Source organism: Sinocyclocheilus rhinocerous, unplaced genomic scaffold, assembly GCF_001515625.1.
Source record: "Sinocyclocheilus rhinocerous isolate Xijiao unplaced genomic scaffold, SAMN03320098_v1.1 scaffold1348, whole genome shotgun sequence".
NCBI lineage: Eukaryota > Metazoa > Chordata > Actinopteri > Cypriniformes > Cyprinidae > Sinocyclocheilus > Sinocyclocheilus rhinocerous.
The window spans coordinates 109,157-124,561 of NW_015648618.1; the positions used below are offsets into that span (position 1 = coordinate 109,157).

At 36.4% G+C, this 15,405-nt stretch overlaps 2 protein-coding genes across 2 annotated transcripts in view; one reads left to right on the forward strand and one right to left on the reverse strand.

Annotated features, from left to right (window-relative positions):
* The window catches only part of LOC107710038 (brain-specific angiogenesis inhibitor 1-associated protein 2-like protein 2), an 11,497-nt gene extending 5,518 nt beyond the window's left edge, over window positions 1-5,979 (forward strand). The window contains exons 10-15 of the mRNA XM_016514723.1: window positions 2,103-2,154; window positions 2,254-2,446; window positions 3,280-3,345; window positions 3,418-3,580; window positions 5,476-5,516; window positions 5,649-5,979. Coding sequence (XP_016370209.1) covers window positions 2,103-2,154; window positions 2,254-2,446; window positions 3,280-3,345; window positions 3,418-3,580; window positions 5,476-5,516; window positions 5,649-5,721 — 588 coding nt within the window. The 3' untranslated portion in view covers window positions 5,722-5,979. The remainder of the gene's footprint in view (window positions 1-2,102; window positions 2,155-2,253; window positions 2,447-3,279; window positions 3,346-3,417; window positions 3,581-5,475; window positions 5,517-5,648) is intronic.
* A 1,658-nt stretch (window positions 5,980-7,637) lies between these two features.
* The window catches only part of pvalb6 (parvalbumin 6), a 46,151-nt gene continuing 38,383 nt past the window's right edge, over window positions 7,638-15,405 (reverse strand). The window contains exons 2-5 of the mRNA XM_016514744.1: window positions 10,619-10,687; window positions 8,827-8,959; window positions 8,581-8,690; window positions 7,638-8,139 (exon numbers count right to left, since the gene is read on the reverse strand). Of these exons, the coding sequence (XP_016370230.1) occupies window positions 8,114-8,139; window positions 8,581-8,690; window positions 8,827-8,959; window positions 10,619-10,679 (330 nt within the window). The 5' untranslated portion in view covers window positions 10,680-10,687 and the 3' untranslated portion in view covers window positions 7,638-8,113. The remainder of the gene's footprint in view (window positions 8,140-8,580; window positions 8,691-8,826; window positions 8,960-10,618; window positions 10,688-15,405) is intronic.

Consider the following 15,405-nt stretch of genomic DNA (forward strand, 5'->3'; position numbering starts at 1 on the left):
TACACACATGTGTGTGTGTGTGTGTGTGTGTGTGTGTGTGTGTGTGTGTGTATTTATAGCTGACATCTATCACCCTGTTGTGGTTTAATGGAAAAATGTCATTAAATTTCAATGGTGCTTTTGTTGCTATGAATCATATTTTATGACCACAGTGAGATGGTATGACAGCGTGTGTGTGTGTGTGTTTGTGTGTGTGAATATCAGATAACTGCACCTCCTCTGTGATGTTAAATAATAAATGATGACACAACGTCAGCTTGGCAGTGCAACCTTTCAAGGCTAATACTTGCACTTTAACACATGGACACTCAACCAGAAGATACAAAGGCTGTTATAAGGCTATATGTGTGTTTTTGTGTTGCAGGTGATGTCTTGATCCAGATCTCAGACAGTCAGAGGAGACTCACCAATGAGCTGGAGGGAGTGGTGCGTTACCGATCCTCCTCTATTAACCCATCTTTCGATATCTTCTGCTCCTATAATGTTGTTGACATAATGCATGTTTGATTGTCTGGACGGCCAATCACATGTTTAATGAGTCTGTGTGATTTTGATTCAGTTCCGCTGGTTCCACTCCGAGGTCCTTCGAGAGATGGACAACAATGTCAGACTAGATAAAGAATATATATTGGTGAGTTGTTTGGTTTATATTGCAAATGCATACAAAAAATTAATATTGTAAGAACAGAAAACATGCATAAACACCCTTTGTTCTTAAAAATACAACTACGTTTAAGAGCAGATTACCTAATAAAAGATTCTTTATCCTTCAGCCAGCTCATAACAAGGAACATTATCTGATTGAAATGAATCTGAATATTGAAAATATAATGGTAGATGTTGATGTTGCCGGGTTACTTTCTCCTCCAGAGCAGCAGGAGGCGCTATGAGATGGAAGTGAGAAACCAGGCAACAGCACTGGAGGGACAGATGAGGCGAGGGGTCCCACAGGTGAGAGCAGTGCATGACCCTTGCCTAATGGCACACTAGATGTGGACATTTCTGTTTGGGGACGGTTAGATGTTTTAATATGTTTGAAAGAAGTCTCCTCCTCTCACCAAGGCTACATTTATTTGATCTAAAATACAGTAAAAACAACAACTTTTGAACGGTTGTGTGTGCTCAAGGGCTCGGCACTTGTTTACCTACTACTTACAGTAGTGTTTCTAACAAAACAACTATTTTTTAGAGTGTTGAAGCCAAACTGATGCTGTAGGGCATTGTTATCATTCATGAAGGTACAAAATATGAAAAAAATAATGATAATGATGATTATGGTAATAATGCTGTTTGTGTGTAGGATGGCAGCGAATATGTGCACTTTCTCAGAGAGTGTCAGAAAGAGGCGTTAAAGGAGGAAGAAAGAAGATATCGATTCCTGGCAGAGAAACACAGCGGATTCACCCAGTCTATTGCATATCTCATGAACAAGGTTAATATCATTACTTTTTATTAATTTCCATAATTAACTAGCTGCTTAATGAGTGTCAGAGAGCTTTGGGGTGTAACCAAAGTGATATGTAGATATTATTAGGGAGAATTTGTGTCAAAATGTATTGAAAGTGTTATCTCAATTTTTTTGATTAATTTTTAAAATTTTTTGGAATTTATTATTTTTTTCTGCCTATTAAAAATTGTTTGGAAGTGCTCAGTTTGATTAATGTGTGTTTAAATGACTGTTTTAATCCTCCCACAGACAGGGGGCGGCCTGCAAAACAGAGCAGAGGGGTGGAAAGATCTGGTGAATCACACAAGAGAATCCCGTCCACGCACTCCTTCACGACTGGAGGACAACATTGTGAGATTTAATGACACAATAATCACATTTAAAAAAGAATCATATGATAATATATTTAATGACACTTAGTGGCCCTAAATCAGAGGTACCCAAACTTTTTAATACGAATTGAAAAGTAAATGTTGCATTGTGCCTAACTATGTATATGCATATATATATATATATAATTATAAATGAAGATATGCATCAATGGCATGTTTTCCAATTTTTTGGAAAACATTTTCTCTTCTGTTCTCTTCTCTAAATGATGATGCTGTTCATAGATGTGTATGTTGAAACTTATGTTTCCGTGTCATTCTCTCAGCTTGATGTTAACCGTTGGGCAGAGCAACCACTGGGCACAGTTCCCTCTAGAGGTGTGGAGTCCTTATTTTGAGATTCGAAAAAAACATCCGTGAACATTATGCACTATTTTTTTAAGTTTAATATGACAAACTTCCACCCTTTCATCTCAGGCCCCTCCCCTCAGCCCAGTCGTTCCACCTCCGTCTCAGGATTGGCCGGAGGCAGAGTGATGCGAGCACTGGTGCCCCACCCTCCCTCTGCAAACTCCACCCTCCTCCCATTCTCCCGAGAAGAAACCATCACCCTACTCATTAAAGAGCCGAGGAACGGCTGGCTGTTCGGCCGCTCTGACAGCTCTGGACGGTGAGAGAAGTTTCACACCTTAATCCACACTATGTCTACTTTTGTCCGGGTACATATGAATACAGCGTTATCAAAATGTTCTGTCCACAATACATTAGCATTTTTCAAGCTTTTCAAAAAGTTTCTCGTCAACACTGAAATGTCAGAAAATTATCAAATCATCTGTGCATGTGTAAAACATAATAATAAAAGCTCACTGAGATAATACTGAGAGACCAGACATAATAAAGTTCTCATGCAATTCTTCTGGCATTATTATTTTATTAGCAAAATATCTCACCAAGTGATCACAATTGCAGTCATGTTTTGCCACAGGACAGTAATTGTGAGTAAATACTCTGTTATCTTATATAATATGAAGATTGAAAAAAGTAACATTTATTTTTAGCAACACTATGAAAGTGAATAACACTTAGCAGGCATATACTGGTAATATTTAGATATCTATCAGTACAATATGCATCTCATGCCTAAACATGCGTTATTTTAAAATGCTTCTGTTTTTACAGCCCACAACTGCAACATGAACATGGCATTTTTTTATTTTATTTAAAAAGCGTCATCTAAAAGCTCAGTTTTCACAAGACAAAAATGCTGTCTCAGCGTGGATGGAAGGCCAATACATAGAGAAAAAGATGCATTTTCAAATGTATCTGGATTAGTGTAGTAGAAATAGCCTTAGACTAGGCTTTTAACCATAAAGTCCTAAATTCAAACTTCAGTGTCCATTCATGAAATGGAGAGTTCTCTTCAGTAATGCATTAAAATACACATACAACACTCAGATGGACCACCTGATTTTGTTTCCCGTTCATTCAATGTGCATTATTCAGGCAAGGCTGGTTCCCTGCTGCTTATGTAGGCCCCATGGATGAACCACCTGGACCACCTGATTCAAGGTAAGCCGATACTGCACATTTCCCAACACCTGCGCATCAGTCTCATGACCTTTGACCTCTTTCTCTGTTCAGTAGCAGCTCTTTCAGACACAGCAGCAGTATGAGTAACCTCCTCGACCAACCTGTGAGCAGAAGCCAACAAACAGCTCCGACTGTACCTCCGCCACCGCCGCCAGCTCCGTCAACCAGATCCAGCAATTCCCGGCCAGTCACTCCCACCCCTTCGGAAAACAGAGTAAGACCTGTTCAAATCAACATAAGCAGCATTACAGTGATAGTTCACCCAAAAATGAAAATTCTGTCATTATTTACTCACTCTCACTCTGTATGAGTTTCTTTCTTCTGCTGAATACAAAAGAAGATATTTTGAAGAATTTGGGTAACCAAACAATTGACAGTAGCCATTGACTTCCAAAGTATTTTTTTTTCCATGCTATGGAAGTTAATGGCTACCGTCAGCTGTTTGGCTACCAACATTTTTCAAAATATCTTTTTTTGTGCTCAACACAAGACAGAAACTCATACAATGCCGGAACGACATGAGGCTGAGTAAATAATGATAGAATTTACATTTTTGGATGAACTATCCTTTTAACAGCACATTTAGTTCAGAAATGTGACATATTTTCTGAATAGAAATTTGAGAAGAAAAATTTATTTATTTATTTTAAATTAAACTTTTAATTATATATATATATATTCAAATGACAACTTTTTTTATTAAAAATGCTGATGGATAAAAGAAAAGAAAAATCCACTTTATCCAGTTGCAAGACTGTGAAAAGTGATCTATATGACAGGTTGTTGAAGGTATTGTCAATTTCGGCCAAAAAGGAAAACATGTCTTGATGAAAGATTATAAAGGCAAACATCTTTGTCTTTGCATTGCAGCGCACCATTTTTTGTGTATCGCTCACATTCAGAGAAAGAACATGTATTAAGAAAGTAAATAGGGTCCAGTTTGATTCATGCTGACTTTTATAACTGAAGAAAAATTATCACTTTCTGTTTATTTAATCAAATAACAAATTAATATTACATGCAATGTAAAAAAAATTAACATTCTGCAACTGTATTGGTAGTAATCCTTTGAGTGTGTTTTACATTCTGATGTGGTTTGTGATTTATTTATTTTTTTGTGGAAGATTTGCTGATGCTCAGAATATTTTAAATCCCTGGAGAGATTGCTGACTGTAAGCTAATGTAAATGTGTAGATGAGATGAGAACAGGCTGACGTTGGATTTTAAGTGTTAGTTCTTACTGTGGCCAGCAGGGGCACTGTGGTGAAGTGCTGTTCTCCACCACACCTCATCCTGCATTTTGGTGGCTGCAAGGGGGCAGCTCTTTCTGCTGACGGTCTGTGTGTGTGTGTGTGTGTGTGTGCGTGCGTGCTTTGGTTTTATTGAAATACTGGATAATTTTAAAAAGAGAAGCACCTGTAATATCATAATACATTGGCTTAATTCTTTTTTTTTTTTTTCATCTGTGTAAACTAAAATAATATAATCTTTTGTCAATTTAATATTTTGTCCAACATAATAATACATGATAATGTTTTGCATAGTAGAATCCACTTAGATTTTCAGTAGTTATGAAATACCAGGCTGGTTTGATTGATGTTCTCTTGCGAGAATAGTACATTTTCGTATTAGTTTAAATGATTTAACATCAGATGCCAAATTTAAAATGCACTGCCTAATTTTCATGTGACTTTTATACATGTATATAATGTAATATACATCCATAATGCTGGGGGCCACAAAATACAAGCTAATGGGCTGAATAAGGCTCCAAAATGAGGTACCAAAAACCTGAGAGGGGGGGGATTTATGATTATGATTATTTCTAAGAATTTATTACTTTAACGCTCTAAAGAACCCTTTTCCACTATAAAAAACCTTTTGTGCAGTGGAAAGATTCCATGGATGTTAAAGGTTAATCATAGAACCATCAATGCCACTAAAGAACCTTTATTTTTAAGAGTGTAGGAGCAATTAAGCAGTTAGTGTCAGTATAGTTCTCTAGATTCAGTATCAGTCTCCAGGAGAAAACATCACATTTGTCTGGTTTTGAAACAGTTCTAAAAAAATCATTAGTGCTAAATAACTTTTTTTTTTTTTTTTTTACAGAGACAAGATAACTATGATTCTCGACCACAACTTTTTCCAAGGTTGGTAGAAACATGTTTCATATCCATTAACCCCCTAATTGTGTTGCTTTTTTGTTTTCTCAGGCACTAATATAATATCTATACGGCAGATATTTGTGTTTAACATGATCTTTTTTTTATCTCTTTTTACAGAGGCACAAATCCATTTGCCACTGTGAAGCTGAAACCCACCAAAACCAATGACAGATCAGCTCCACGTATATGAATAATATTTCTTCACCGGCTAATCAGTGCTGCACATTTTACTGTACATTGCTCAGCCATTTTCAAAAACATTAATTTTCCAGTGTAATCAGTACGAAGCATCACATTTAAGACAATGCAACTCAAGAATGATCAACGCTAGTCTTTAAAAGTTCATTAAATCAGGTAGTTAAGACAATTTACCTTTACCTTCAGGCCGTTGGAGGGTCTGCGGCACCAAACAATTAATAACACTATATATAATGGCCTCATAAATATCTGGGCACATAAGTCACACTTAAAATGTATGAATTTCATGATGTGGCATATTCAAACAAACACTGTGGTTTTAGTAGATGTGTGAAGTCAGTTCTTCTCAAGTTCACACAGGTGTTCTATTAAATCACATTAACTATGAACTTGTTGAACTAACATCTTATGAAACCTGACAAACTTATTTTTGTGAAATGTTTGTCTTGAAACGTGTCAAATGTCCACTTTGGTTTGATAATTTGTCATATAATGGAATGACATTTTTAAATGTGGCTTACATGTCCAAATATTTGGTAATTTCTGTGTATTTTAAAACATGACAACACTTCCTGGCTCTCTTGTCCTGTGTCCTCCAGTCCACTATAAAGAGCATCAGGTTTTGTGTGCTGGAGTTGTGTTGACCAAGCAGGAAAAGTAAATGCAGGTCAGCTCAAGTGCTTTTAAGTGCTGAGATAAGTGTGTCTTTTTCATCTTTACATTTTTAAATAATTGTATATGATATGCATTATGTAAGCAAAACACTTCTTAAAGCATCACGTGTCCTCCAAATGCATTTTATAAATGTATACTGTCATATTTGCTGCCATTGGGGCTGGTTTAACTACAGTTCTGTGTGGTCTGAGTCTGGGACCCCTAGCATCTCTGATAAGCGACTATCGGTCTCTCTCCCACTCTGTACTTGAACTTTGTCTCTCGGCTCAGTTAATTCATCTGACGTGTCCAATTATAAGCTGCCCTTAAACTGGCTGTTCTGTCTGCTTAAGTGCCTGTAAAGTGAATGTTCATTTTAACCTTGACAGTAATTGGTGTGACCTTCTCCTGAGGTGTCAAGCCCATTAGTACAAACCCATTTGTAGGGATGTTTTGTATTTCATCAGGAAGTTTTTTTTCTTGCTTAATTGATGCTGAATAATCCAAACAGAAATATGTGCCTATATCACAGCAGTAATTTGCGTCTGTAAACCAGTGATTACAGGAAAAGATAAAGTCTCTCCTGTAAATATCTTGAACTAATTCTTTACATCTTGATCTGTTTAACAAATAAAATGTAAATTCGATTCAGTGTCTCTGAAGGGGTCATTTATTAAGTGTTTGAGTGATCTGTTGTTAGGGAGTAACTAACTAAAAGTAGCAATGCCACTAACTTTTTCACATCCCATTTTACTTCCAGAATGTGAATGTTTCTGTAAGAATATATATATATATATATATATATATATGTATGTTGTGTGTCAGATGTCAGGATTGTGCAGCATTCAGAATTTAATTTGAGAATGACAAGAATTGAAATTGAAATTTGAATGAGAGGAATTAAAATTTAAAATGAACTGAAATATAAAGAAATTCATATAACTCTCATTATAGATAGATAGATACTGTAGATAGTACAATAGAGAGAGAGAGAGATGATAGATACATTTCACTGAATTACAATTGATTAAATTCCTCTTAATCCTGCCATTCAAATTCCAATTCCAACTTCCTGTGGGGTGAGGCCAATTCCATTTAAATACACACCCATGAATTAAAAGAGAAAGTTATTCCTGTAATTCAAAATGTTGCAACCCTGTCAGGACATACCGTAATTCCACCTTATTATTAAGCAAAAAAAAAAAAAAGAGAGAACACCAATAGATTCATTACACAATGGAACTCTTGAGGCATTGTCTCTTTATTTTGTTTTCTTTCACAACTTGACCTCTTTCTTCTTTTGGTGTGTTTCACAACGGCTTGTTACCGGAGAGATGGAGAGAGTTTGGAGGGGAGGAGAGGAACAAAAGATCAATGCGAGAGATACAAGGAAGATAAAGACAGACGAAGAATAGTGGACGATGGAGAATGCATTGTTTTCTTTTCTAATATATCTACATATTGCCGGCATGAGGTTTTGCCCTGTTAAAGGTCTCTTGATCTATACACTAGCAGAAACACTCACTTTTGTATAAAAAGGAAAATAAATAGCATGAAGGTCAGTTTGTGTGTCTGTGTATAGGGAGGTGTTCAGGATGGGGCGTACAAGCGTGTGAGGGTGTGTGTAAGTGAGTGTGTGTGTGTGTGTGTGTGTCTGTGCTTCAGGGGCGTTACGCTGAGGTCGAGATCAAAGGGTCATAAGGTATGAACAGGCCAAGTATTTGAGTCACTTATTCACGAACCAGAGCAGTAAACTCTGAAACAGGAAGAGAAAGAGATTATTGGCATTTTTTTGATGAAAAAAAAAAAGTGCATAATATGGGTTAGTAGAAGCATCATATTCATAAGGGCTCCAGACTGCAACTAAAATGTTGTAAGTGCAATAAATAAATAAATGCCACAAAAATTTAAAATGTAATCAGTTTTGAAAACTTTGTGTGCATCCATATACAGTTTTGTGAGATATCAGAGAATAAGAATCATAGTGTCTGATTCAAATTACTCTAATGAAAAAGTTATTTTTAATCAGTCATTCTAAAAGATTCATTCTAGTACTTTTTTATATTTTAAAAAGAAAGTGTTTTCATATCTTATCACTTATCAAAGTCAGGGCTCCCACTGGTGCCCCCTCAAAAAATAAATAAATAAAATAGATGCACGACGCCCCTGGTGTTATGGTATATTACTTTCATTTTACCTTCTGCTCCAATCTTTCCATCTCCATCTTTGTCCGCAGCCTGCAGGAATGCTTTGGTCTCCTTATCGGTCAGGACTCTCCCATCTGTAGCAAAATGCTTCAAAACAAACCTGCACAGAGGAAACAAAGAGAGTCTAACACCTTTCAAATGTACTGTGTGCTCGCCCTTAACATTGAGAGTTTCAATTACAAATCTTACTGGTAACAAGCTGGTTTGCTTGTAGTGTAGAAATGGTGTAATCTTACTTAAGTTCCTCTTTCTCTATAAAGCCGCTATTGTCTGCATCTAGGACATAGAAAGCCTTCTTCACATCGTCAGCTGACTTCGCCTTCAGTCCGACCATCTCAAAAAACCTCTTGTGGTCGAATGAGTCGACAGCTACAAGAAGGTCACAAAAAGAGAGAGAATGAATGACGTTTTGGCCAGAAACTAGGACGAGGTTACATGAAAAAGGGAATTCTGCCATCATTTTGTTGAACGCAAAAGGTGAATTTTCTCTTGATATAATGAAAGTAAATAGAGTTTGGGACTGTCAAGCTTCAAACGGAACAAAACAAGCACCATAAATGCATCATAAATATGGTCCGTACTATTTGTGCACTATGTGTTTTGAAGTCATATAATAGTAAACAGATTGAATAAACAGACTTAAGGTTTGGATCCCTTAAAACCTGCCCTCTGCTTTGGCTCTCAAATCAAATATGTTGCATTAGCCAGGTATGAGTGGAAGATTTCAGTAAAATTGCTTGAAGTGCATGAGTCATGTGAAACACTTTTATAGTGCTTCTTTGTCATTTTAGAGTTGAATGGCCCCAGTCCCCATAACTTTCATTATAATAAAAAGAACCAGGATATTAAACTACAATTTTGGCTTCCAACAATTGTAAAAACAAGATAACAAATATAAAACAATTATTGTGCTGTGTGACGAGAGGGGGAGGGGCCGAGAGCCGTGGGAACGGAGCGAGGTCGGTGGAGTAACCTGCACCACTCACCGGTCTCGAGTCCCACGGAGGAGCTCCGGAAGGAGCCCCTTCCTCAGTACAGAACCACTTCAACTCTGTGATGTTGGTGGGTTTCCTCCTATGAACTGCTTGCTTCAGCTCCTTCCACAACATTTCAATTGGATTAAGGTCCAGACTTTGACTCTGTCATTCCAAAACATTAACTTGGTTCTTCTTTAACTGTTCTTTGGTAAAATGACTTATGTTCTTGGGGTTGTTGTCTTGCTGCATGGCCCACTTTCTTGAACAGATGGACTCTTAATTTCACTTTCAAATTAACTGTTGATCCTAGAGATTCACATACTTTTGCACCGCACAGATATGTAACTCTGGATCATTTTTCTCAATAAATAAATTACAAAGAAAATATTTTTGTCTCATTGGGGAGGGTAACAATGGTCTTGAATTTCCTCCATTTGTACAGCTGTCTGACTGTGGATTTGTGGAGTCCAAACTCTTTAGAGGTGGTTTTGTAACCTTTTCCAACCTGATGAGCAACAACAACTCTTTTTCTGAGGTCCTCAGAGATCTCCTTTGTTCGTGCCATGATTCACTTCCACAAACATGATCAGACTTTGATAGATCCCTGTTCTTTAAATAAAACAGGGCAGGCAATGACACCTGATAGTCATTTCACTTAATGAAAACACCTCTGAACAGATGGACTCTTAATTTCACTTTCAAATTAACTGTTGATCCAGCGACTTGAGACTGGTTTTGTGGTCCAGGGTCACACACACACATATATATAAATGAAATCCATGTTTGAGACACTGCAAAAGACGTGAAATGTGATTGCAATGGTCAAAGACATCCATCTAGCAAACAGACAAAAGGGAAAAAACAGTGCAGCTGAATGAAAAATGCTTTCTGTGTGAACAGCCTCTAAAAAAGAGGTGCTTTTACAAAAATGTACACTTATATTTATATCAGTTATAAAGATTGTGATTAATCTTTCTGCATATTATTTGTTTTTCAGTTTTTCAAACCATATTTTAGAGTAAGAGAACTCAAGATGGCACGTCACAATCACCTTTAAATACATCCAGGGCTTTCTTAATGTCATCAGGGTTGAGGATGCTGTTCATCGCCATTTCTACAACTGCAAAAAGAGATGCAGAAAGAGAAAGGAAAATCAGCACTGATATACTGTAGGGTAAAAAAGCAATGCAACGTGAAACTATGCAGCTGACCAGCGCAAGACCATAAAGAGAAATAACTGATAAAAGGCCTTCAAGAATTCATAAATGATGAACTAGTGTCGAGGGGTGAGAGAATGCCTAACACCTGACGTGTGTGTGTATGTGATTCTTTTAAACCACACAACTCCGGTCCAACTCCAGATCAGAGGGGAAAACATCTTGAAGGCTTCTATATCTCACTCTATGACTCACAGGTTTAGACTTTGATAGTAAGCTAATAGACTGTACTGCTCAGTTTTTTCAAGTTTCTTAAAGGGACAGTTCACCCAAAAATTGACATTCTGTCATCTCATAACCAATTGTATATGTGCAAATTCAAATCATTAAGATTCAAAATCAATAAGATTTGAGTGAATCATTCAAGTCATATTTGGTACTGTTAAGATTCTTTTTTAGGTGTTTTTGTCACGTTTGAAGATTGACTACCCTTGGTCATCATTTATTTTCATTGTACTGTATGGAAAAGAGCAAAGTGAACCTCCTGCTAGTGCTATTTTGTTATCACTGATATACTATTACAGTGTCATTGAATGTTTCATGAATTACATTTGATATTCTTTACTTAAACTGTAATTGAAGTTGTAGTAATTTTGTTTGGGTTTTGTCATTTGTAAAAAAAAAAAAAAATGATTATATAGTATTTATTATGTTTTATTTATTAGTTTTTGTTTTTTTTAGTCTTAGTTATTTTATTACTTTAACTAAACAATGCCATTGCAACTAATAAAATAATATTACGTTTTTTTATATATATTAAATTTAATACATTAATTTAATTTTAATTTATATATTTAATATATTTAAATGTAGTTTTATTTCAACTAACAAAATGTTATTTTTTAAAAATAGTTTTACTTAAGTTTTAATTATAGATGGGGTTTACTTATAGTTTAATTAACATTAATAACCCTCCTTTGTGGTCTACAGAAAAAAGAAAGCCATTAGTGGTTTGGAGAGACATGAGGCTGAGTAAATGATGACAGAATTTTTATTTTTGGTTGAACTATCCCTTTTAGACGGATGATAAGTTACGGTCAGACTGGTGTAATCCTTCTTCTTAAAAAACTTTTCCTAAAAGGTTTTTAGCAATCTTCCTTCTACTGGTTTACCTCAACTGATTGATAGTACTTCACTTGCCCACAGTTAAAAACTCCTCATTGTCCTTTTCCCCATACCTTGCAGTATGGGTAATGTGCAGGTGCACAGAGAAAGTACAGATTGTATTTTTTCCTTTTAGCTGGCTCCTCGTTTCATTGATCTGGACCAGGTGGAGGTCAGCTGGACAAAAACGAGCTTCAGCTCTGCTGACTGGAATGCAGCGCAGCTGCTGACTTTCCTCAGTGACGTTTGGTACAGCGAGATCTGCTCAACGAATGTGAAGGTTTAATGTGGACGCCAGCTGAGCTGGCAAAGCCAAACATGCAGCACAACTGTTTTCAACATTGTAATAATAAGAAATGTTTCTTGAGCAGCAAATCAGCATATTAGAATGATTTCTGAAGAATCATGTGACACTGAAGACTGGAGTAATGATGCTGAAAATTCAGCTTTGACAACACAGGAATAAATTACATTTAAAAACATTTAAAAAGAAAAGTTATTTTAAATTGTAATAATATTTAACAATACTACTGTTTTTACTGTATTTTTGGGCAAAACAAATGCAGCCTTGATGAGCATTAGACAAAACCGATCCCAAATTTTTGAACGAAAATGTATGTACAGTATGTACAGTATGCATAGTGCCTCCACATTGTGCTCTGAGTGGGTTTGATTACATAGGCCTAACACTGGTGGGCTTTGTGTGGGGCTTATCAACCTACTCTAGCTCTGCTTGGACCAATCCAGAACCTGAGATCCAGATGAATAGTAAGATTACATGTGTCATTTACTATAGATGACACTTTTATACAAAGCTACTTACCCTCCACATATTACTGGGACAGTCTCTCTGATACAACCAGGGATATAAAATAACTTGTTCCCTACAATGCTGATACTTTATTGATCACTTTCTCAGGGTCTGAACCACAACCTTTCAGTTATCCTCCTAGATCTTTAGTCAATAGGCTTCCATGCCTCTTAACTCTCCTTCATTGATACCAGACAGCATGTCTACTGAAATGAGAATCTAACAATAAGATGCACTGTTCTGAGAATACTAAAGGAAGAACTGAAGGACACAAGCAGGGCTGGACATTCAGAATTGGTTCATTTCCCACAGGAAGTTGAATTGGAATCTATCTATCTATCTATCTATCTATCTATCTCTTCATCCGTCTGTCAATCTCAATAAAGCCTAAAAAAAGAACCTCCAAACATCCTTAAGGTTTTTTAAAACTTTTTCCCCCCAAAATTTTTCAAACAAGGCTATCAAGTCACCATTCAGAGTCAAATTGCAAATCAGTATCCTGTTTGCTACCTTAATTGAAATTAAAATGGAATTTAAAAAGCGTTCTCTATTCAATGCAGAATGCAGAATCCACACATATACAGCACAGTACTACACAGACATAAGCGCAGGTAAGTAAGTAAAGATGCAGGGGCTGTAACGTTACTGTACTGAGTCAAAGACTATAGAATACAAGGACTTTGATTGAGTATCCGAAACGTCACAGACCACGAAGCTTGAATGTTTTTCATACTTTGTTGCAAGAACGGACTGACTTTGACTCCATGTACATAAAAACCAGCAGATTAAATTACTTTCTGCAAACTGAGCAGAATGTTAAACCTGTTCCTTTCTCCTACAAAAAATGCTTTGCTCACTCTTATAAGCCTGACAGAGACTGTCTGTGAGAACTGCCATTAGGCAGTTTAAAGAACAGTATTCAGAAATACGTTGAAATAAATATATAAATAGTCAAACGCTTATATCAAATTACAATAAATAAGTAAATTAAGAACGATTTCCCTCTGAAATGTGATCATTTTTACTAACCTTTAGGAGCAAACGAGACAGAAGAGTTGGATTTTTACTCAATAAGTCCACTTGAAGATGTGCTACAGTCCTCATGGCAACTCTCAACTGCCATTCTGAATAAAAAAAATGCATCTTAATTCCCTTCAGTCTACACATTATAACCAGAAGTGGTACGTAGGTGCGCATGCGCGACCAAAATAAAAAATGCGCTGTGTAAATATGTTCAGACCCTACCGATTGTTGACAGCTGTTAATGTACAATCATTGTTTTATATCGACTAACTGTATAAGATTTCCACTCAAACTGAAAGCATAAATCTAGGCGATGCACTGCCAGTTTCAGAGCAAAATGCAAAACTGACATTTCCTTCGCTAACGCGCTTCACTCGCCAGTGCTAAACCCGCCAGAATAAAAGCTGGCTGATTTTAGGTTTGAAAATGATGAAAATTCATTTTAAAAAGTTTATATCAGCATTGAATTTTTAAAGGGGTCACATGATGCTGCTAAAAAGAACATTATTTTGTGTATTTGGTGTAATGAAATGTGTTTATGCGGTTTAAGGTTCAAAAAACACATTATTTTCTACACTGTACATTATTGTTTCTCCTCTATGCCTCGCCTTTCTGACACACGTCGATTTTTACAAAGCTCATCGGTCTGAAAAGCGAGGTGTGCTCTGATTGGCCAGCTATCCAGTGCGTTGTGATTGGCCGAATACCTCAAGCGTGTGACGGAAATGTTACACCCCTCACCATATTGCTTGAGTGAGAGGCGTGAGGAAGCCACCATACGTACGCTTACTAAAACACTCAAGGACAGTTCATCACCATTGCATTGTTTCCTGCCTATGGCTCCAACACCTACTTATTCTCTTCGGCGGCACAAGACATTTGTTGTACCCAGGAGTAAAACCAAACGTCATGAACTCTCCTTTATTCCCCGTGCTCTAAATTTGTTGTATGGATAACTTACAGGTCCTTGATTAGGATGCCTTTTCTGTGAATCTGTGTTATTCATATATATATATATATATTTTAGCAAATTTTGTATTTTTATTTATTATGCTTGTATATCAGTTATCTTTTATTTGTTTTATACTAAGTAATGATTGTCTTGGAGTATGTGTATGTTTGACACATTTCAGGGTTTTGTGCCGCAATATCCTGTCATGTCAAACTTTAAATAAAACTAAACTAAACTAAACCCCTGATTATAACACATTAAAGTAATAAAAAACGTATGAAATACATGTACATTTTAATACACACACACATGTAAATAATAAATAATATACAGTATATATAATATTCTTGTGACCCAAATTCAATGTGGGGGATCACACAAAGGTTTTGCTGACAGGCATAATGCTGTGAACATGGACCTCAGCCGAGGTGTCACCGTTTTTAATGCTTACTTGAGGTTACTTACTTGAGGTTACAAATTGCCAGAGTCAAAACTCTGGCAATTTGATAATACCTAGAATATCAAAATCAACTGCGGGCGGCAGATCCTTCTCCTTTTTAGTGCCCAAATTCTGGAATAACCTACCTAACACTGTTCGGGAGGCAGACACACTCTGTCAGTTTAAATCTACATTAAAAACCCATCTCTTTAACCTGGCTTACACATAACACAAACACATTTCTAATATTCAAATCCGTTAAAGAATTTTTAGGCTGCATTAATTAGGACAA